General features: G+C 45.0%; 1 protein-coding gene across 1 annotated transcript in view; it reads left to right on the forward strand.

Annotated features, from left to right (window-relative positions):
* The first annotated feature begins 589 nt into the window (after positions 1 to 589).
* LOC306792311 (thrombospondin-4-B-like) overlaps positions 590 to 23748 on the forward strand; it is a 60937-nt gene continuing 37778 nt past the window's right edge. The window contains exons 1-2 of the mRNA XM_079289383.1: positions 590 to 739; positions 18196 to 18773. Of these exons, the coding sequence (XP_079145509.1) occupies positions 727 to 739; positions 18196 to 18773 (591 nt within the window). The 5' untranslated portion in view covers positions 590 to 726. The remainder of the gene's footprint in view (positions 740 to 18195; positions 18774 to 23748) is intronic.

A 23748-nucleotide genomic window follows, 5' to 3' on the forward strand; every position in this document is an offset into this window, starting at 1 on the left:
CTTCATCTATAACGCGATAGATCTCACTATAATAACACGTGTATTCACGTTCATGTTTTACTTTGATGTATTCTTATTCTTTCAGCTGAGACCCCAGCGATGTGAAACTGACTTTTGGGCAAATAAATAAAAATATATATAAATATGATTCTAAGCAGTAAGGAAGTTTCCTTCCATAACTTAAAATCACCCACACCAAACATTAAAGTAGCCGGAGACTGTGAGACACGACTCAAGAAGCCGACACACGTCAGTGAATGTGTGATGAGAGAATATTTACACATTTCTTTTCTATTTACTCCCAAGTCTGTTCTATTTCATCCTTACTGACCGCCAGAGGCAGTGCTTAACACTGAATGTATTCCGTCGCGCGCATGCGCAGGTCGAATATTTATATCAACAAAGTCACGTGTGACCTCGGATGACCACCGTCGTCTATAAGTTCCGGTGTCATCCTGAGCTCAGCCCTTTTTTCTTCTCGCGTCGCAGGTTAGCTACCATGGTAGCTTAAACAAGGATGTGTCTACGATCAAGACATATTAGAGCTCGTCGCTGTAGCCTTGTGACTACCGGTCGGAGTTGCGGTTCTCTCGCCCTCCAAAGGCTGCGACGAGCTGTCCCTCTTCGGAGGGAACGGTGTGTTCGCCGTTCGGACATCGAGCCCCGGACTGGTGGACGCCCCTATCATCGGTCGTCACCAGTCTGATAAGGGTCAGCTAAGTCGTGATGACAGCAATCGGTAAGATCGATTAACATTGTTTTCTATAACAGTTGTTTGTTCCACGGTTGGCAGAGCGCTTCCGCTCTAGTAATCGAGTGGCGCGCTAACGAGAGCGTAGAATTACGCTGTCGGCCCGCCCTTCACAGTGTTACGGCTATCACAGTTAGCAGAGTGTTCCTGCTCAGGCAAACTTTGTGAGACACTAGATCCGCATTTGCGTTGTGTACATGGAGATTTAATCTTTACATCTGACGTAATTCGCAGTTAGCAGTGTCTTCACTCAGGCTAACTTGGATGCTAGCTGGGACTGCGTCCATCAACTTTGTAAACCTTACGGCTGTCACAGTTAACAGAGCGTCCCCGCTCAGGTTAACTCAGTGGGAAACTAGCTAAACAAAGCTGATACTGGGACTGCGTCCATCAACTTTGTATCCTTACGGCTGTCACAGTTAACAGAGCTGTCACAGTTAACAGAGCGTCCTCGCTCGGGTTAACTCAGTGGGAAACTAGCTAAACAAAGCTGATACTGGGACTGCGTCCATCAACTTTGTATCCTTACGGCTGTCACAGTTAACAGAGCTGTCACAGTTAACAGAGCGTCCTCGCTCAGGTTAACTCAGTGGGAAACTAGCTAAACAAAGCTGATACTGGGACTGCGTCCATCAACTTTGTATCCTTACGGCTGTCACAGTTAACAGAGCGTCCCTGTTCAGGTTAACTCAGTGGGAAACTAGCTAAACAAAGCTGATACTGGGGCTGTAGCCATCAACTTTGTATCCTTACGGCTGTCACAGTTAACAGAGCGTCCCCGCTCAGGTTAACTCAGTGGGAAACTAGCTCAACAAAGCTGATACTGGGACTGCGTCCATCAACTTTGTATCCTTACGGCTGTCACAGTTAACAGAGCTGTCACAGTTAACAGAGCGTCCTCGCTCAGGTTAACTCAGTGGGACACTAGCTAAACAAAGCTGATACTGGGGCTGTAGCCATCAACTTTGTATCCTTACAGCTGTCACAGTTAACAGAGCGTCCTCGCTCAGGTTAACTCAGTGGGAAACTAGATAAACAAAGCTGGTACTGGGGCTGTGGCCATCAACTTTGTAGCATTACAACGATCACAGTTAGCGGGATGTGCTCGCTCAGGCTAACTCGGTGAATGCTAGTTATACTAAATCAACATTGAGGTTGTGCCCATTGATGGTTTTTACGCATTACGGCTGTCGAGTTCGCTCCGGCTAACTAGACTAAGCTAATACTCGGTGTGTCCATTGATTGTTGTAAACATTATGGACATATCGGTAGCGGATATCATTTAGCAGAGTGCCCTCGCTCAGGCTAACTGGTAGCACACCAAGAGTTACAGCACCTGTCCAAGTGGAGAGTGTCCTCGCACTGTAAGGACTGTGGTTTTTTTTTTTTGTCCGTTTTCACAGTAGCAGAGTGCTCTCGCTCAAGCTAACTGGTGGGGCACCAATATCTGCAGCAACTATCCGAGTGAAGAGTGTCCTCGCTCCCCTCTCACTATGAGAACTGTTTCCTGACCTGTTCCACAGTGGCAGAGTGCTCTTGCTCAAGCTAACTGGTGGGACACCAATATCTGCAGCAGCTGTCTTAGTGAAGAGTGTCCTCGCTCCCCTCTCACTGTAAGGACTGTGTTCTTTTTGTCCGTTTTCACAGTAGCAGAGTGCTCTCGCTCAAGCTAACTGGTGGGACACCAATATCTGCAGCAACTAGCTTAGTGAAGAGTGTCCTCGCTCCCCTCTCACTATAAGGACTTGCCTGGCCTGTTTCCACGGTGGCAGAGTGCTCTCGCTCAAGCTAACTGGTGGGACACCAATATCTGCAGCAACTAGTTTAGTGAAGAGTGTCCTCGCCCCTCTCACTATAAGGACTTTGCCTGACCTGTTTCCACAGTGGCAGAGTGCTCTCGCTCAAGCTAACTGGTGGGACACCAATATCGGCAGCAACTATCTTAGTGAAGAGTGTCCTCGCTCCCCTCTCACTGTACGGACTGTGTTCTGTTTTGTCCGTTTTTTACGGTAACAGAGTGCTCTCGCTCAAGCTAACTGGGGGGACACTAATATCTGCAGCAACTATCTTAGTGAAGAGAGTGGGCTTAGAGAGTGTCCTCGCCCCTCTCACTATAAGGACTTTGCCTGACCTGTTTCCACAGTTGCAGAGTGCTCTCGCTCAGGCTAACTGGTGGGTCACCAATATCCGCAGCGGCTGGCCAAGGGAAGAGTGTCCGAAGGATCACTCGCCACTGACTGCCCCCTGCCTGTTCTCTCAACATTCAGCAGAGCGCTCCCGCTCGGACTGATTTGGAATTCCGCATAAACTAGTGGGACAAGGGTTCCACCAGAATCGCGGCCATGTTAAACTCTCCCGGCTGTAGGACCTGTATAGCTCCTCTTCAGCCGGAGGACGGCCCTGACCTCTTGCCCTAGCAGGGAGAACCCAGGCAGGACCTGCGGCATCACGCCTTGAGCAGTAAGGTCTGCTAGGCTGGCCGAAGTGGAACACCTGATGCGGGAGGTCTACCTCCCCCTGTCAGGGCAGCTGAATCCAGACCAACCTACCCTGGTCATTTGTATGGCGCTTGCACGCCGGGCATACACAGCAGCTGGAACATCCACCTGTGAGTGCCTTCTTCGGCACCTTCCCGCCCTCACCACCTTTTCTGTTCCTCCCTCCGAGGAATATCTGAGGGAGTTGCGTGCATGGTGGAGACACCAGGGCTCTCTCCCGCCTTACATCAGACCATGCAGGAGGTGGAAAATCTGGCCTTGCACGTATGCCAGCCAGTTAGACGACTATGGCGTCCATCAGTTTCCCCTGAGGAGACTCTGAGGCCCGATGCCAGGTGCCCTCGACCCAATGTCGGGTCAAAGATGACCTGCTATCCAGGGCTTAGGACACAGCAGCGCTGTGCACCGTATCGACAACTCCCTCTCCCACCTCATGCTTTCCCTCGCAGATTCTCTGCAGCGGGCTACTTCGACGCTTCTGCTCAGTGATGCTTCATTGCAGGCGTTTGCGCACATATCGAGGGAACGTGGATGTATGATGTCCACCCTGGTTCAGACTCGCCGCCAGGTTTGGCTGGCGCAGTCACCCCTATCTGAGACATGTAGGAGGACCCTCCATACTGTCCCAGTGGAGCCTGGTGAGCTGTTCGAGTCAGCTGCTGTACAGGCGCTTCAGCGGACTGTTAGAGCTAGCCAGACCAGGCAGCAGTTCTCTGGTCTTTGCAGGGACATGCCTGCACCCCCAGACCTAGGGGTCCCATTTTTGGCCCACAAGGCCGTTTTCTCAGCCTCCAGCTTACCCTAGTAGCCGCAACAGGCCTCGGCGTCCTGCTGAGAGGCCGGACCGCTACCTATACAACCCTACTTACGTCCCCGTCCCCCCCGGCAGGGGTGCCAGGAGATGTCTCCAGGCCGGCTGTCGGGGTTCTTTCTCCCATCAGCGGATTTCCAAGGGAGAGTGGTTCACGTCTATCGACGCCTGTTCCCATGGTGCATCACCACAACTTTCAGTCCTGGGTGCTTCCATTCGGATTCTCCCATCTCCCCATGGGTGTCCACAGTGTGTTACTGCTGTCCTTTCCCCCTGCAATCGCAGGGCGTGAACATACTGCCGTACTTAGACTGGCTGACCTAGGCGCCGTCCCGGCTTCAGGCGCCACAGGACACTGCTCGCCTTCTCTCACGTGGCCCGGTGGGCCTCAAGGTGAACATGGAGAGGAGCTACCTGAGCCCTTCTCAGAGCATAACCTTCATTAGTGTGGCCCTATGAGGGCCTGTCTGTCGCCCCAGTGCGGATGGCTGAACAGCCTTCACTTGGATGCCAAGTGGCACAGATACAGGGCAATAATATTATCGAAACAGTGTCTATTCATCTGTTCACTATCCCCATGGAGGGAGTGCATATCTGGCGAACAGTGTCCCATTCCACCAGGAGATTGTCACAACAGATACCTGCCTCTCAAGGCGGGGTGCAGGGTGACAGAACAGGACAGCCTGGGGGCAGTTGTCTGCTGAAAGACCGCAGGTCCAGGTTCTAGAGCTAGCGCTCGAGCACTTCCTTCCATGTGTGAAGGGAAAGCATGTGCTTGTCCGGTGGACAGCACCTCTGCTGTGATTTCCCATGAACCATCGATGGGGCACCAGATCTGCAGAAGTTGCTACGGGGATCACCGTGGCCTTCTGACTTGGGAGGCCCCTCGCCTGACCAGCCTGTGGGCAATGTACCCACCAGGAGAATGGAACAAGGTTGTGGTTTTCCTGTTCCGTTACAAGCCTCCACCGGGAGAGTGGCGGCTGCATCCAGACGTGTCGACCCACTGCCCCCACTGGGTCTCCCTGACGGAGAGGACCAGCCCTCTGGGTCAAGATGCCCTGGCTCACACGTGGCCAGAGGATCTTCTTTATGCCTTTCCACCAGTCCCTCTGCTTTTGCTATAAGCTTGTCAGAGTTCTTCCCCGACAGGAGGGATCTCCTGTCGCAACTAGAGGGTCGGATTTGGCATTCCAATCCCTGCCGCCTTCAATTAGGGGTCACGGGAGGGCCCGACCGGATGCTGAGTGGCTGCATAGAACCAGTCTGACGGACTATTCTGAATGCCAGTGCGCGGTCTACCTGCCTGCAGTACAAGAAACAGGTGGAAGCTGTTCTCCGACTAGTGTGCGGCTCAGAACAAGGTCCCAGTACAGCGCCCCGTGCCTGCTGTACTGAGTTTCTACAGTCCCTCCTGGATAAGGGCCGGTCTCCCCTTGGTACTGGACAGCTTATGCTTGTCCTTTTGAACCCCTGGCACAGGCGGAGCCTAGATGGCTATCAGCAAGACGGTTTTCTCCTTGCTGTCAATTCAGCTCAATGTGGCGAGCTGCATGCCCTATCAGGGGAAGAATCATGTCTGAGGTGGAACTCAGATGGCTTGGGTGTCACTTTCTGGCCTAAGGCAGTGTTTTCTCCCAAGGGGGTGGATACGTTCACATATAAACCGGCCTATCCAGCTGGCAAAGTTGACCCCCCCCCCTCCCCCATCGGGAGAGGAGAGGTCAAGGCTGCTGTGCCCAGTGTGGGCCCTCAGAGCTTATATGGAAGCCACCGCCTGCATAGTCAGTTATGGTGAGCCTAAGAATGGCTGTGCTCCTTTTTAAAAAAAAAAAAAAGGAAAAACAGCACCTGTCCCACTGGATAGTGGAGGCCATTGCCGATACATACAAGGCGAGCGGCTGCGCTCGGCCATCCGGGGTGAAGGGTCACTACCAAGAGTGTCTCCACACCGAGGGCAAGCCTGAGTGGTGTGCCTGTGGGGGATATATGTGCGGCGGCCTCATGGGCATCACCGAGCACATTCACCAAACACTACAGAGTTAACGTTGCCGACCCTCACCCACTGGGGAGGGTTCTTGGCCAATTTTCTCTGCCGGAGCTATAAGGGGTAGTTACTGTGCTTCCTCGTGACTCTTTTGGTATAAGTCATCCAGTGTTAAGCACTGCCTCTGGCGGTCAGTAAGGATGAAATAGAACGAAAGTTACGAACGTAACTACGGTTCTATGAATCCTGGATGACCGCCAGAGTTCTTGGTCACTCGGAATCCCGTGAACTCGCGAGAAGATTCCATAGGACTGAGCTCAGGATGACACCGGAACTTATAGACGACGGTGGTCATCCGAGGTCACACGTGACTTTGTTGATATAAATATTCGACCTGCGCATGCGCGCGACGGAATACATTCAGTGTTAAGCACTGCCTCTGGCGGTCATCCAGGATTCATAGAACCGTAGTTACGTTCGTAACTTTCGTTTCGCACCACTAAGGCTACAGCTGAAAGAACAAGGCTAAAATATCGTCATACACGCCATGAAAACACATCTGCAACACATTCATTTACCATAATACACACATGTACTTATAGTCAGATCTATCTTATACTTGGAAATGCCATTACATGTGAGGAGAACTGAGTTAGCACTATCACACTGGATTAGAATTCAGGGTGGATTTAACGGAAATATAGCATCGACTGTCCTGTACAATGGTTGGGAGTACTCGACATTCTCTGGTAAAAGCTTTGGATGGGACATCTTGGCAGGACATTTGGAATTATGACAATAAGGGTAGAAATTACAACAAAATTCAGACATCAGTCAGAGTGAGAAGTGATGGAAGTAAAAGTAGAAAAGAAGATGTTACTTTCAGATTAAGGTTCGGACATACAGGACTCAATGACACATTATACACATCATGAAAAAGACAGAGTGGGATAAATGTGAGATATGCAACTGTAAAGAAACTGTAGAACATGTGCTGATAGAGTGGAGGAAGAGAAAGACTGAGGAACAGAGTGGTAGATACAGGAAGGGAGTGGAGCATCAAAGGACTGTTAGAGACAGGGGACAAACAAGCTTAAAAGGGCTTTATTTAATATTTTGAATGGAACGGGTTAAAAAGACAGACTATGACTGCAATATGGAGTTTATTTCTAATTGTTTCATTATATTTATAAATAACATTATGATTGTGTTTAAATGATAACTGTCATAAAGTCATGATGTTACACACTCCGGTCCAGTAGGTGGCGCCTTAAACATTGGTTTGGAGTCCTCCATTAAAGTGAAAGAAGAAGAAGGAGAAGAAGCACAAGAAGACGGAGGAGAGGAAGAAGAAGAGGACTAATCTCCTGGTAGCCGATAAAGCTATTGAAGTTAGCTTAGCATGCTACCTGGAAACAGACGGACGAGGACGGAAGTGACCAACACAGCGCAAGTCAGAGTAAACGGTGACAAGGAGTTGACGGAGTTCGTCTGGAGGAAACCTTTCTGTGGTTGAGTGAAAATGTCTAAAGTAGAAATGTTGAGATCTTTAGTCAGCCAGCGACTAACTGCGGCTGAAGAAGATATATTAGGTATGTTTGAAAGAACGATAGCAGAGTACGAGGAGGAACTCTCTCGTTCAAAAGAGGCGAATAAGCGACAACGTGAACTTCTGGACGCCGTTCACAACCCGGAAGTCCGGATACAAAGAGCACGTGGGTTCACTTTATTTCTTCTCTCAAACACTGTTCATGCTCCGGCTGATAACTTTTAATGTAGTTTGGAGTGAGACTCTGTTGCAATTCGTCGTCTTCTTCTTGTCCTGATTTAATACCTGCAAACGTGTCGCTTTTCGGCGAAATTAGCCGTTTTGAATCAAAATATATCATCCACGTGAGTGTAGTAGATCCGTAGAGTTTTCAATTTTTTTAGTCAACCGGCCAGCCAGCGTTTCTCAGATTGGAGTGAGACAAGGAGAAAATGTGATGTCGTGATCTTCGCAATAAAACATATTTGATATGACGTGTCGAGTCTTGGCCAATCAGCGTTAAGATGTCTACACTGTCTTAATTTCGATGGTCATTTCGATGGTTCTCGCTACTGTATAAATATGCTTGCGGTATTGACAGGCATTAAAGGTATAAGTATTGTGAGGAATTTAAGTGTTAAAGAGCACCTAGCGATGGATATGATGTGTTACAATATGTTTACTTGTAGAAGGTTTAAACTAAAGGGAGAGTCACTGAATTTGTTGTGCACTGTGAGGGAAACCAGAGAATTTATGACACCGCCATTAAGTCAGAGAGGGGGGATGTTGCTGAAGAGTTTCTGAGCACAGCCTTAAAGAAGGGGGGTGAATTGGTCAGGAAGTGGCCGAATGAAGTCCGAAGGGTTCAGCCAATCACTGAGCTGATCGATGGGCTAAGGAATGTGTAATATGAGACATTTCAGAGACTTTGGAGGGACAAAGAAACTGAATTCCCGGAGATAATCAGACCTCATCTGGACCATGAGGCGGACACACCAGTCTGTCGTGTGGTGCGGATGGGGCCTCTATTTCATGAAGTATTACTACTGATAATGTAATTCAGTTTGTAACTGCATTTTCTTTTGTTAGTATATTAAATTCCTTTTGATTTAAACTTCAACCAGCTGATTCTGCCCTGCTTAATGATGGAAGAAAGGGGGGGGGGGGCTGCCTCTTCTCCTCTGCATGCTTCTTCATCTCTGGAGCAAGGAGGGGGGCTTTTACCTTTTGTTTGAGAAATTTTGAACATAACGTGTGTGTGCGCTGATTTGCAATAGTGTTGCGTGTGTCATAGAGCAAAGGTTTGAATCTCCGGGTGAGGCACTCACGCGCTCGCCGTACAAAGAGGGAGCTCTGACACGCAGGTGGTTCAGCTTAAAACTTGTAACTAGTTGTGTTGTGAATCGGGTTAGTCGGTGGGATATTGTGTAGCAACCTGCAGGAACAGCACCTTCCCCATCCCTGAGACTCCAGGACGCCCACACACAATGTGGCCCAACCCTGGCTTGTGTGTGGGTGAAGATAATGCGTCCCTGTGCTGGACAAGTTCAAATAAAGTATAAAGATACAGGGCTCACAAAACACTGAGGAGAGATGCGTATGCGGAGCCCTGACTTTGTTTGTTGCTAGGGCTACTTAATCAATTATTGTGTTTTGTGAAACCATAGATCTATGTTTTTGATGCTTGACTTAATAAATTGTTAATACTTGTAGATCGTCTACCCCCCCCCCCCCCCTTCGGGTGCTTGGCACCTCTTTCACCTCTTATGAGTTTGCAGGTATGCTGATTTCTTCTCTCAGCTTCTAGATGACAGGAAATATTTCAACTTAAAGTACAAGTTTGTTCTCTTTTATAACGCCACATGGATTTGGCAGCTTAAAATGGTTCATATGTTCATGTCACATAAGTTGATTACATTATTGTATTATCTGGTTCTAGTGATACTCTGGAAGTGTATGTCCAGGAGACTATTTGCTCAATTCTAAAATGTCTTTGTAACCCCTCTGTGTGTGTGTTTACTGTTTTCCTGCAGACGTCCAGCAGCTGTTGTTGGTTAAAGAAGAGGTTCCCTCTCAGCAGCGGGAGTCAAGCTCCAGTCTGGACCAGGAGGACCCAGAGCCCCCACACATGAAAGAAGAACAGGAGGAACTCTGCACCAGTCAGGAAGGAGAGCAGCTTCAAGGTCTGGAGGAGGCTGATGTCAAGTTCTCATTCACTCCTGTGAAGAGTGAAGATGAAGAAGAGGAAGCTCAGTCCTCACAGCTTCATCAAAGACAAACTAAACAGATGGGAACAGAAGCTGATGGAGAGGACTGTGGAGGACCAGAACCAGACAGGAACTTGGATCCAGGTAGACATCCAGAACCAGATACTGATGAGAAGACTGGAGACTCTTCTGACACTGATGAGGGTGGTGATGGGAAGAAGACCAGAGAACCTCAGTCAGGTTTAAACTATGTGAAACCTGATGAAGTCCGTGTCACTGATTCACGATGTAGCGCTGGTGAAAAACATTTTAGATGCTCGGAGTGTGAGAAAACATTTGGCAATAGTCAAAATCTGAAGAGACACATGAGAACCCACACAGGAGAAAAACCTTTCAGCTGCTCAGTCTGTAAGAAATCTTTTAACCAGCGTTCAACTTTACAGGGACACATGAGAACCCACACAGGAGAAAAGCCTTTCAGCTGCTCAGTCTGTAAGAAATCTTTTAACCATCGTTCAAATTTACAGAGCCACATGAGAACCCACACAGGAGAAAAGCCTTTCAGCTGCTCAGTCTGTAAGAAATCTTTTAACGTGCGTTCAACTTTACAGAGCCACATGAGAACCCACACAGGAGAAAAACCTTTCAGCTGCTCAGTCTGTAAGAAAACTTTTAACCAGCGTTCAACTTTACAGGGACACATGAGAGCCCACACAGGAGAAAAGCCTTTCAGCTGCTCAGTCTGTAAGAAATCTTTTAACCATCGTTCAAATTTACAGAAACACATGAGAGCCCACACAGGAGAAAAGCCTTTCAGCTGCTCAGTCTGTAAGAAATCTTTTAACGTGCGTTCAACTTTACAGACACACATGAGAACCCACACAGGAAACAATCCCCTTTAGCTGTTGTGGTTGCAGTAAAGTTTCCGTTTGTGATAAAAGCTTTCAGCACGAGTCACCTCTGAAGTGACACATGATTAACCGCGGTTCAACTACACTGATTTCAATACAAAAAGTTATTCACTGAATGAGTGCCAACTGTACATTTTGAAATAGTTTTGATGATTATATTGATGATTGATTTGATGGTAATGTAAGTTTAAGACGATGGTTTTACCTGCATCTGTGCACAGTATATTGTATTCAAATGATTTCATCAATAAAAAGTAAAAGGTTTGTGTATTTCACTGGTTCATACAGTTGTACATAGCACACTTTGTTCATCAGGATTAAATCCATCAGTGACTGGAGTGTGACTCAATAGTTCTTTGTCTTGTTTGCACTCTTTGCTGCTGCCATTACTGGAATAAAATTGTCATCTTGTCTGACACAAACTCGTAAAAAGGATGAAAAAGGTCCTGAGATGAAGCAATCTACACATTCCTTGGAGTCACAAACCAACAACATCCTTATCTCGATCTATAGTTCCTTCCAGTTGATCAACAGGCCGACACATTCCTGAATGTGTTCACCACTTTTCGATACTTTTTTAGATTGCCGGTGGCTTTTCTTGATCGTACCATCATCTTATCCTAATCGTTGTGCTCCCCAGGCCTCTTGTTCATGTGTATGAGCACTTTTACCAGCTCAACTTTAGGTAACCATGAAACAGGCCCCACCTTTGACTTCATCACACAGCTCCAACACAATATATCAGGATTGGTGCGGCAGCAAAGGGGTTGGACCTGATCACACCCGGCCCTCATACATTGTGTTACATAATGCTGTTTGGAAAATACTAAATGCTAAAAATAGTGCGGAATGAAAGAAATCTATAGAGATTAAAACAATAAATAAAATGTCAGTGAATCAAAAGACATCAAGCTAACTGATGCAGATCAATCAAAGAAAAATAATTCACTTTTGTACGAGGGAAAAGACAATAGCTCAATCATAGAGTTGGAAATATGTCTTTAATGGTAAATACACGTTTTATGTCGCTCTCACACGGAGCCATCTAAAAAATACATATTACAGGGAGGAACTGAGACAGAGCTCCAGTATTTATCCCACTATGACTACGTCCTCCTCAGTGAACTCATAGAAGGGAACCTCCAGCTTTAGAGGAGCAGGTCCCTTTCTTATCCTTCCTGAAGCATCGTAGTGGGAGCCATGGCACGGACAGTAGTAGCCTCCGAAGTCTCCGGCGTTGGCGATGGGCACACAACCCAGATGGGTGCACACACCGAGGACGATGATCCAGCGGGGGTTAATCACTCTATCCTTGTCATGCTGTGTGTGTTTGTGTGTGCAATCATAATTCCACATGTTTGAAACCCTTTTCCCCTGTAGGCGGTGCTGTCGGAGGCCTTCTGGGCTGCTGGCTGACCAGTGGACAGTTCAAACCGCTGCCTCAGGTCATAATGGAGCTCAGTCCTCAGCAGCAGCAGAAGCTTGATGGTAGTCTTCTGGCCGTGCTGGGAGACATTCAGTGGACAGATTTGGCTCAGCTAACTGCTCTAGTGATGGACAACGCCACCCTGAAGCAGCAGCTGACGGCGACCCTTCTCGGGTACATCTCCAAGGAGCTCCAGGCGCAGGTGCACTACGTGGATTAGTGTCTGTGGAAGAACTGGGATACTCTCACTCAGGGGCCCACATGCTCAGAATGTCTTTTGAAAAGAATGTGAACTGTTTGTATGACGCTGGAGAGACTCTTTATCAAATATGAAATCACAGATTGTAAATTTGCACAGACGCCATCACAGTCTTGGTTACAGGTTATTGTGAAAACAGCTGTATACCTGGATTCATTTATTATTGGAAGTACACTCATCCGATGAAGGAATTATTTATTCATCAATGGCACTGTTAATCATATAAGAGACATAGTGGTTCTGTTTGTGATAACGGTTTTATACAAAATGTATGAAATACATTTGACATACCACATGAAACATCACACAGGGGAGGAACGATGGAGCTTTCATCCTATCTTTATCCAAGAGCGTGTTCTTTCAATTTGAGAGCATCGCTCATTGAGTCCACACTCAGATTTGGTACTGTCTTTAGCTTGATCCAGTAGACTAATTGAGTTTTTATTTTCTAGTTCGTGTTGGTTTTCTAGAGGGGGCCGGGGACACGCTCACCTGGATGAAAATGTTGTACATTTTAAAGTTAAATGCATCAGTCTGGTGCACTCTGAGACCAACATCAACAACATGAACATAATTCATGCTGAAAGTAACGCAGTTTAAACTGACAAATGCTGGAAGGACAGCTGGCAAGAAATCACTAACTGTCATTCTGTAAATTAACCGATTTATAATATCACTGCTTCATCTATAACGCGATAGATCTGACTATAATAACACGTGTATTCACGTTCATGTTTTACTTTGATGTATTCTTATTCTTTCAGCTGAGACCCCAGCGATGTGAAACTGACTTTTGGGCAAATAAATAAAAATATATATAAATATGATTCTAAGCAGTAAGGAAGTTTCCTTCCATAACTTAAAATCACCCACACCAAACATTAAAGTAGCCGGAGACTGTGAGACACGACTCAAGAAGCCGACACATGTCAGTGAATGTGTGATGAGAGAATATTTACACATTTCTTTTCTATTTACTCCCAAGTCTGTTTCGCACCACTAAGGCTACAGCTGAAAGAACAAGGCTAAAATATCGTCATACACGCCATGAAAACACATCTGCAACACATTCATTTACCATAATACACACATGTACTTATAGTCAGATCTATCCTGCTCTAAATGAAGCAGTGATGTCATAAATCTGTTAATTTACTAATTCACACAGTCTGAGATTTATTGCCAGCCGTCTTTTTTTGCATTTGTCAGTTTAAACTGTGATTATGTAATATTCATTAACGGCCCACGTACCGAGCTCTGATTGGTCAGTGTGTATTTGAAGAAAATGAATTAAATCACACGTTGCTGAGGGAGCAGAGGGGCAGAAAACGGTCTGAAGGCAATTCATTGGTGATATTTTGTCTTCAATAAATAAATGTTGGAAAACAATCACTTGAGTCGTCTCGTTCCACGACCCACAACTGTTACATATGTACAGATGGAAGGTAACTGAAGATAGGAGTAATGATATACTTTTTTATTAGTTTAAGGGGCTTTTGTTACCCACCAAGTTGCAGCGGAACCGGATGTTCCTCCTAGAACCTGTTTGAATGGACTTTTATCTGTTCACCTTGTCTTCTGGATGGTTCTCCTCTGACTCATCTCCCGAGTCAAAACCACACCCATAATGCATTGCTGGTGAAATCCAGGGAACTGCCATTATATGTGAGGAGAACTGAGTTAGCACTATCACACTGGATTAGAATTCAGGGTGGACTTAACGGAAATATAGCATCGACTGTCCTGTACAATGGTTGGGAGTACTCGACATTCTCTGGTAAAAGCTTTGGATGGGACATCTTGGCAGGACATTTGGAATTATGACAATAAGGGTAGAAATTACAACAAAATTCAGACATCAGTCAGAGTGAGAAGTGATGGAAGTAAAAGTAGAAAAGAAGATGTTACTTTCAGATTAAGGTTCGGACATACAGGACTCAATGACACGTTATACACATCATGAAAAAGACAGAGTGGGATAAATGTGAGATATGCAACTGTAAAGAAACTGTAGAACATGTGCTGATAGAGTGGAGGAAGTTCAGGGTGGAAAGAGAGACTGAAGAACAGAGTGGTAGATACAGGAAGGGAGTGAAGCATGAAAGGACTGTTAGAGGCAGGGGACAAACAAGTTCAGTTTAAAAGGGCTTTATTTAATATTTTGAATGGAACGGGTTAAAAAGCCAGAATATGACTGCAATATGAAGTTTATTTATAATTGTTTCATTATATTTATAAATAATATTATTATTGTGTTTAAATGATAACTGTCATAAAGTCATGATGTTACACACTCCGGTCCAGTAGGTGGCGCCTTAAACATTGGTTTGGAGTCCGCCATTAAAGTGAAAGAAGAAGAAGAAGACGAAGACGGAGGAGAGGAAGAAGAAGAGGACTAATCTCCTGGTAGCCGATAAAGATATTGAAGTTAGCTTAGCATGCTACCTGGAAACACACGGACGAGGACGGAAGTGACCAACACAGCGCTAGTCAGAGTAAACGGTGACAAGGAGTTGACGGAGTTCGTCTGGCGGAAACCTTTCTGTGGTTGAGTGAAAATGTCTAAAGTAGAAATGTTGAGATCTTTAGTCAGCCAGCGACTAACTGCGGCTGAAGAAGATATATTAGGTATGTTTGAAAGAAGGATAGCAGAGTACGAGGAGGAAATCTATCGTTCAAAAGAGGCGAATAAGCGACAACGGGAACTTCTGGACGCCGTTCACAACCCGGAAGTCCGGATACAAAGAGCACGTGGGTTCACTTTATTTCTTCTCTCAAACACTGTTCATGCTCCGGCTGATAACTTTCAATGTAGTTTGGAGTGAGACTCTGTTGCAATTCGTCGTTTTCTTCTTGTCCTGATTTAATACCTGCAAACGTGTCGCTTTTTGGCGAAATAAGCCGTTTTGAATCAAAATATATCATCCACGTGAGTGTAGATCCGTAGAGTTTTAAAAAAAATGTTGGGGGGGGTCAACTGGCCAGCTGGCCAGCTGGCCAGCCAGCGTTTCTCAGATTGGAGTGAGACAAGGAGAAAATGTGACGTCGTGATCTTCGCAATAAAACATATTTGATGCGACGTGTCGAGTCTTGGCCAATCAGCGTTAAGATGTCTACACTGGCTTCATTTCGATGGTTCTCGCTACTGTATAAATATGCTTGCGGTATTTACAGGCATTCAACTTATAAGTATCTTATGGTTTCTCCACAAAGTGCTTGCAGCATTTCGACGGAAAAAGACACATTACAGACCCAACAACGTGCTAGCGGATGTTACCATGGAGCTAGTGCCTTCAGAAAACGCTAGTACTTATGGAGTGGTCTCGTGTGACGTCACAGTTTAGCTGTCGGCCATGTTGGAGTACACACAAAGCCACTGGCATGCACGGCTGAGTCGCATAACCTATCGGTGGTGAACTTTTGTGCTGTCTTTGGTTGTGGCAGCAGAGCTGATAGAGACAAGAAATCATTCATTCGTTTGCCAGCGGTCATTACACATCAAGGAAATGACACGAAGGAGCTATCCAAGCGACGTCGCGAGAAATGGCTGTCACGCATCTCTCGAGATATAAAGGATGGAATTTGGCGTACACTAGAGTATGTGCGGATCACTTTATAAGTGGTCAGTGATTTTATTTACTAATTCGTTTGTGAACAGTATTTAATAAAGGAAATATAAATTAAACTTGGACATGAGAAGGTTACCGAAGCTTCATCGGCCCGTGACAGCAGTCGGTACCAGAGACGTGTCGAGCGTGTACGACAGGCGAAACACATAGATGCAGCCTCAGCATTGCTTGATATGAGTTTAACGTCAGATCATATATATATATGTATATATATATATATATATATATGTGTGGGGGGGGATGAAGTTAGGAGTTAGTTGAAAGTGAATTCCTACACACACGCACACAATGACGTGCACGTACAATGTAAACAAACACACGTGTCTGTTTGCGCTGAGTAAACATTGAATATTGCTAAATATCTGACCAGATCTGTATATATTTACTCTTCCAATGACGAGATGAGAATTGTCGACGACCGTTGCTTTGACGTCTCGGACCCATCCACTGACAAACTGATTATAAGCGTCGAGCCCTTTGTAGCACTCCAGCTCGTCTTTTGTGTAAGGACTGGGGGTGTTCACGAGATACGTGTAGATGTTGGCGTAGTTTACCGATGGAAGATAAGTAGGATCGGCACTGAAACCATCTGCACTCATCGTATAGGGATCCGAGTTACCAATAACCTTCAATTTGGCCAGGTAGCGAACCTTTGATGCACTATCCAGTGATTCAAAGTATTGTATTTTCGCCGCACTTCCTTGTTTACGCGCCGCCATGTAGGATCTGTATGTACTCCAACATGGCCGACAGACCTCGTAACTAAGGAGATCGTGACGTAGGTGAGACCACTCCATAGTACAAACCGTATCCTCCTCTTCCATAAGCCGTCAACCAACGTTTGCGTAACTGAGCTATTCTCATTCTCGTTCGTGCGCTCGGTCGCAGCCATTAAGCACAGCAAGTCCGCTACTCACACACCATGTCTTCGACCATATATACATAGTTTTTGCAATTTGCAAAGGCTAAAAATAAAAGGAAAATAATATAAAATCACAATATAAAGGGAGAACCACCTTTAGTGTGTCAGAATATCATGTGGTTACCATGTGTCCATTTGGGTCTCCAAATGTCCTTTTAGAGCTCCGCCTGGATCTCTTCATGAAGAAACACTGTAGAATGGTCATACTTTGTCCAATCTTCTTCAAATTTGAGGCAGTTGTTCACTGATAGTGTAGTTACAGCCCTACACTGTCCTTTACCTGTACAGATACAGCCACCGGCAGTTATTTATACTGAAAGATACTTTTTTATTTTATGCGGACAAAAATCTTAAATTTTTACTGACTCCAAAGGCCCACTGCTCTGTTTCTGTATGACCTACAGGTTGTCTGACACTTTTGATGCATATAGTCAGAGTGGGCCCCGGGACACTTTGTACTTGAAAAGTTGGGCCCCGAGGTCAAAAAGGTTAAGAACCCCTGTCATAGAGCAAAGGTTTGAATCTCCAGGTGAGGCGCTCACGCGCTTCCCGTACAAAGAGGGAGCTCTGACACGCAGGTGGTTTAGCTTAAAACTTGTAAATAGTTGTGTTGTGAATCGGGTTAGTCGGTGGGATATTGCTTAGCAACCTGCAGGAACAGCACCTTCCCCATCCCTGAGACTCCAGGACTCCCACACACAATGTGGCCCAACCCTGGCTTGTGTGTGGGTGAAGATAATGCGTCCCTGTGCTGGAGAAGTTCATATAAAGTATAAAGATACAGGGCTCACAAAACACTGAGAGGAGAGATGCGTATACGCAGCCCTGACTTTGTTTGTTGCTAGGGCTACTTAATCAATTCTTGTGTTTTGTGAAACCATAGATCTATGTTTTTGATGCTTGACTGAATAAATAATGAATTGTTAATACTTGTAGATCGTCTACCCCCCCCCCCCCCCCCCCCCCCCCCCTTCGGGTGCTTGGCACCTCTTTCACCTCTTATGAGTTTGCAGGTATGCTGATTTCTTCTCTCAGCTTCTAGATGACAGGAAATATTTCAACTTAAAGTACAAGTTTGTTCTCTTTGATAACGCCACATGGATTTGGCAGCTTAAAATGGTTCATATGTTCATGTCACATAAGTTGATTACATTATTGTATTATCTGGTTCTAGTGATACTCTGGAAGTGTATGTCCAGGAGACTATTTGCTCAATTCTAAAATGTCTTTGTAACCCCTCTGTGTGTGTTTACTGTTTTCCTGCAGACGTCCAGCAGCTGTTGTTGGTTAAAGAAGAGGTTCCCTCTGAGCAGCGGGAGTGGACCTCTAGTCTGGACCAGGAGGACCCAGAGCCCCCACACATTAAAGAAGAACAGGAGGAACTCTGCACCAGTCAGGAAGGAGAGCAGCTTCAAGGTCTGGAGGAGGCTGATGTCAAGTTCTCATTCACTCCTGTGAAGAGTGAAGATGAAGAAGAGGAAGCTCAGTCCTCACAGCTTCATCAAAGACAAACTAAACAGATGGGAACAGAAGCTGATGGAGAGGACTGTGGAGGACCAGAACCAGACAGGAACTTGGATCCAGATAGACATCCAGAACCAGATACTGATGAGAAGATTGGAGACTCTTCTGACACTGATGAGGGTGGTGATGGGAAGAAGACCAGAGAACCTCAGTCAGGTTTAAACGATGTGAAACCTGATGAAGTCCGTGTCACTGATTCACGATGTAGCGCTGGTGAAAAACATTTTAGATGCTCTGAGTGTGAGAAAACATTTGGCAATAGTCAAAATCTGAAGAGACACATGAGAATCCACACAGGAGAAAAACCTTTCAGCTGCTCAGTCTGTAAGAAATCTTTTAACGTGCGTTCAACTTTACAGACACACATGAGAACCCACACAGAAGAAAAGCCTTTCAGCTGCTCAGTCTGTAAGAAATCTTTTAACGTGCGTTCAACTTTACAGACACACATGAGAACCCACACAGGAGAAAAGCCTTTCAGCTGCTCAGTCTGTAAGAAATCTTTTAACCATCGTTCAAATTTACAGAAACACATGAGAACCCACACAGGAGAAAAGCCTTTCAGCTGCTCAGTCTGTAAGAAATCTTTTAACGTGCGTTCAACTTTACAGACACACATGAGAACCCACACAGGAGAAAAGCCTTTCAGCTGCTCAGTCTGTAAGAAATCTTTTAACCATCGTTCAAATTTACAGAGCCACATGAGAACCCACACAGGAGAAAAACCTTTCAGCTGCTCAGTCTGTAAGAAATCTTTTAACCAGCGTTCAACTTTACAGTTACACATGAGAACCCACACAGGAGAAAAACCTTTCAGCTGCTCAGTCTGTAAGAAATCTTTTAACAGGCGTTCACATTTACAGGGACACATGAGAACCCACACAGGAAACAATCCCCTTTAGCTGTTGTGGTTGCAGTAAAGTTTCCGTTTGTGATAAAAGCTTTCAGCACGAGTCACCTCTGAAGTGACACATGATTAACCGCGGTTCAACTACACTGATTTCAATACAAAAAGTTATTCACTGAATGAGCGCCAACTGTACAGTTTGAAATAGTTTTGATGATTATATTGATGATTGATTTGATGGTAATGTAAGTTTAAGACGATGGTTTTACCTGCATCTGTGCACAGTATATTGTATTCAAATGATTTCATCAATAAAAAGTAAAAGGTTTGTGTATTTCACTGGTTCATACAGTTGTACATAGCACACTTTGTTCATCAGGATTAAATCCATCAGTGACTGGAGTGTGACTCAATAGTTCTTTGTCTTGTTTGCTCTCTTTGCTGCCATTACTGGAATAAAATTGTCATCTTGTCTGACACAAACTTGTAAAAAGGATAAAAAAAGGTCCTGAGATAAAGCAATCTACACATTCTTTGGAGTCACAAACCAACAACATCCTTATCTCGATCTATCGTTCCTTCCAGTTGATCAACAGGCCGACACATTCCTGAATGTGTTCACCACTTTTCGATACTTTTTTAGATTGCCGGTGGCGTTTCTTGATCGTACCATCATCTTATCCTAATCGTTGTGCTCCCCAGGCCTCTTGTTCATGTGTATGAGCAATAGGCTTGCGGTATTTACAGGCATTAAAGGTATAAGTATTGTGAGGAATTTAAGTGTTAAAGCGCACCTAGCGATGGATATGATGTGTTACAATATGTTTACTTGTAGAAGGGTTAAACTAAAGGGAGAGTTACTGAATTTGTTGTGCACTGTGAGGGAAACCAGAGAATTTATGACACCGCAATAAAGTCAGAGAGGGGGGGATGTTGCTGAAGAGTTTCTGAGCACAGCCTTCAAGAAAGGGGGTGAATGAAGTCCGAAGGGTTCAGCCAATCACTGAGCTGATCGATGGGCTAAGGAATGTGTAATATGAGACATTTCAGAGACTTTGGAGGGACAAAGAAACTGAATCCCCGGAGATCATCAGACCTCATCTGGACCATGAGGCGGACACACCAGTCTGTCGTGTGGTGCGGATGGGGCCTCTATTTCATGAAGTATTACTACTGATAATGTAATTCAGTTTGTAACTGCATTTTCTTTCGTTAGTATATTAAATTCCTTTTGATTTAAGCTTCAACCAGCTGATTCTGCCCTGCTTAATGATGGAAGAAAGGGGGGGGGGCTGCCTCTTCTCCTCTGCATGCTTCTTCATCTCTGGAGCAAGGAGGGGGGCTTTTACCTTTTGTTTGAGAAATTTTGAACATAACGTGTGTGTGCGCTGATTTGCAATAGTGTTGCGTGTGTCATAGAGCAAAGGTTTGAATCTCCAGGTGAGGCGCTCACGCGCTCGCCGTACAAAGAGGGAGCTCTGACACGCAGGTGGTTCAGCTTAAAACTTGTAACTAGTTGTGTTGTGAATCGGGTTAGTCGGTGGGATATTGTGTAGCAACCTGCAGGAACAGCACCTTCCCCATCCATGAGACTCCAGGACTCCCACACACAATGTGGCCCAACCCTGGCTTGTGTGTGGGTTTAGATAATGCGTCCCTGTGCTGGACAAGTTCAAATAAAGTATAAAGATACAGGGCTCACAAAACACTGAGAGGAGAGATGCGTATGCGGAGCCCTGACTTTGTTTGTTGCTAGGGCTACTTAATCAATTCTTGTGTCTTGTGAAACCATAGATCTATGTTTTTGATGCTTGACTGAATAAATAATGAATTGTTAATACTTGTAGATCGTCTACCCCCCCCCCCCCCCCCCCCCCCCCCTTCGGGTGCTTGGTACCTCTTTCACCTCTTATGAGTTTGCAGGTATGCTGATTTCTTCTCTCAGCTTCTAGATGACAGGAAATATTTCAACTTCAAGTACAAGTTTGTTCTCTTTGATAACGCCACATGGATTTGGCAGCTTAAAATGGTTCATATGTTCATGTCACATAAGTTGATTACATTATTGTATTATCTGGTTCTAGTGATACTCTGGAAGTGTATGTCCAGGAGACTATTTGCTCAATTCTAAAATGTCTTTGTAACCCTTCTGTGTGTGTTTACTGTTTTCCTGCAGACGTCCAGCAGCTGTTGTTGGTTAAAGAAGAGGTTCCCTCTGAGCAGCAGGAGTGGAGCTCCAGTCTGGACCAGGAGGACCCAGAGCCCCCACACATTAAAGAAGAACAGGAGGAACTCTGCACCAGTCAGGAAGGAGAGCAGCTTCAAGGTCTGGAGGAGGCCGATGTCAAGTTCTCATTCACTCCTGTGAAGAGTGAAGATGAAGAAGAGGAAGCTCAGTCCTCACAGCTTCATCAAAGACAAACTAAACAGATGGGAACAGAAGCTGATGGAGAGGACTGTGGAGGACCAGAACCAGACAGGAACTTGGATCCAGATAGACATCCAGAACCAGATACTGATGAGAAGACTGGAGACTCTTCTGACACTGATGAGGGTGCTGATGGGAAGAAGACCAGAGAACCTCAGTCAGGTTTAAACTATGTGAAACCTGATGACGTCCGTGTCACTGATTCACATTGTAGCGCTGGTGAAAAACATTTTAGATGCTCTGAGTGTGAGAAAACATTTGGCAATAGTCAAAATCTGAAGAGACACATGAGAACCCACACAGGAGAAAAGCCTTTCAGCTGCTCAGTCTGTAAGAAATCTTTTAACCAGCGTTCATATTTACAGATACACATGAGAACCCACACAGGAGAAAAGCCTTTCAGCTGCTCAGTCTGTAAGAAATCTTTTAACCAGCGTTCAACTTTACAGGGACACATGAGAACCCACACAGGAGAAAAACCTTTCTGCTGCTCAGTCTGTAAGAAATCTTTTAACGAGCGTTCAACTTTACAGAGCCACATGAGAACCCACACAGGAGAAAAACCTTTCAGCTGCTCAGTCTGTAAGAAATCTTTTAACGAGCGTTCAACTTTACAGAGCCACATGAGAACCCACACAGGAGAAAAACCTTTCAGCTGCTCAGTCTGTAAGAAATCTTTTAACCAGCGTTCAACTTTACAGAGACACATGAGAACCCACACAGGAGAAAAACCTTTCAGCTGCTCAGTCTGTAAGAAATCTTTTAACCATCGTTCAACTTTACAGATACACATGAGAGCCCACACAGGAAACAATCCCCTTTAGCTGTTGTGGTTGCAGTAAAGTTTCCGTTTGTGATAAAAGCTTTCAGCACGAGTCACCTCTGAAGTGACACATGATTAACCGCGGTTCAACTACACTGATTTCAATACAAAAAGTTATTCACTGAATGAGTGCCAACTGTACAGTTTGAAATAGTTTTGATGATTATATTGATGATTGATTTGATGGTAATGTAAGTTTAAGACGATGGTTTTACCTGCATCTGTGCACAGTATATTGTATTCAAATGATTTCATCAATAAAAAGAGACATAGTGGTTCTGTTTGTGATAACGGTTTTATACAAAATGTATAAAATACATTTGACACACCACATGAAACATCACACAGGGGAGGAACGATGGAGCTTTCATCCTATCTTTATCCAAGAGCGTGTTCTTTCAATTTGAGAGCATCGCTCATTGAGTCCACGCTCAGATTTGGTACTGTCTTTAGCTTGATCCAGTAGACTAATTGAGTTTTTATTTTCTAGTTTGTGTTGGTTTTCTAGAGGGGGCCGGGGACACGCTCACCTGGAAGAAAATGTTGTACATTTTAAAGTTAAATGCATCAGTCTGGTGCACTCTGAGACCAACATCAACAACATGAACATAATTCATGCTGAAAGTAATGCAGTTTAAACTGACAAATGCAGGAAGGACAGCTGGCAAGAAATCACTAACTGTCATTCTGTAAATTAACCGATTTATAATATCACTGCTTCATCTATAACGCGATAGATCTGACTATAATAACACGTGTATTCACGTTCATGTTTTACTTTGATGTATTCTTATTCTTTCAGCTGAGACCCCAGCGATGTGAAACTGACTTTTGGGCAAATAAATAAAAAAATATATAAATATAATTCTAAGCAGTACGGAAGTTTCCTTCCATAACTTAAAATCACCCACACCAAACATTAAAGTAGCCGGAGACTGTGAGACACGACTCAAGAAGCCGACACACGTCAGTGAATGTGTGATGAGAGAATATTTACACATTTCTTTTCTATTTACTCCCAAGTCTGTTTCGCACCACTAAGGCTACAGCTGAAAGAACAAGGCTAAAATATCGTCATACACGCCATGAAAACACATCTGCAACACATTAATTTACCATAATACACACATGTACTTATAGTCAGATCTATCCTGCTCTAAATGAAGCAGTGATGTCATAAATCTGTTAATTTACTAA

The sequence above is a fragment of the Melanostigma gelatinosum genome (assembly GCF_949748355.1).
Source record: "Melanostigma gelatinosum genome assembly, chromosome: 18".
NCBI classification, from domain to species: Eukaryota; Metazoa; Chordata; class Actinopteri; order Perciformes; family Zoarcidae; genus Melanostigma; species Melanostigma gelatinosum.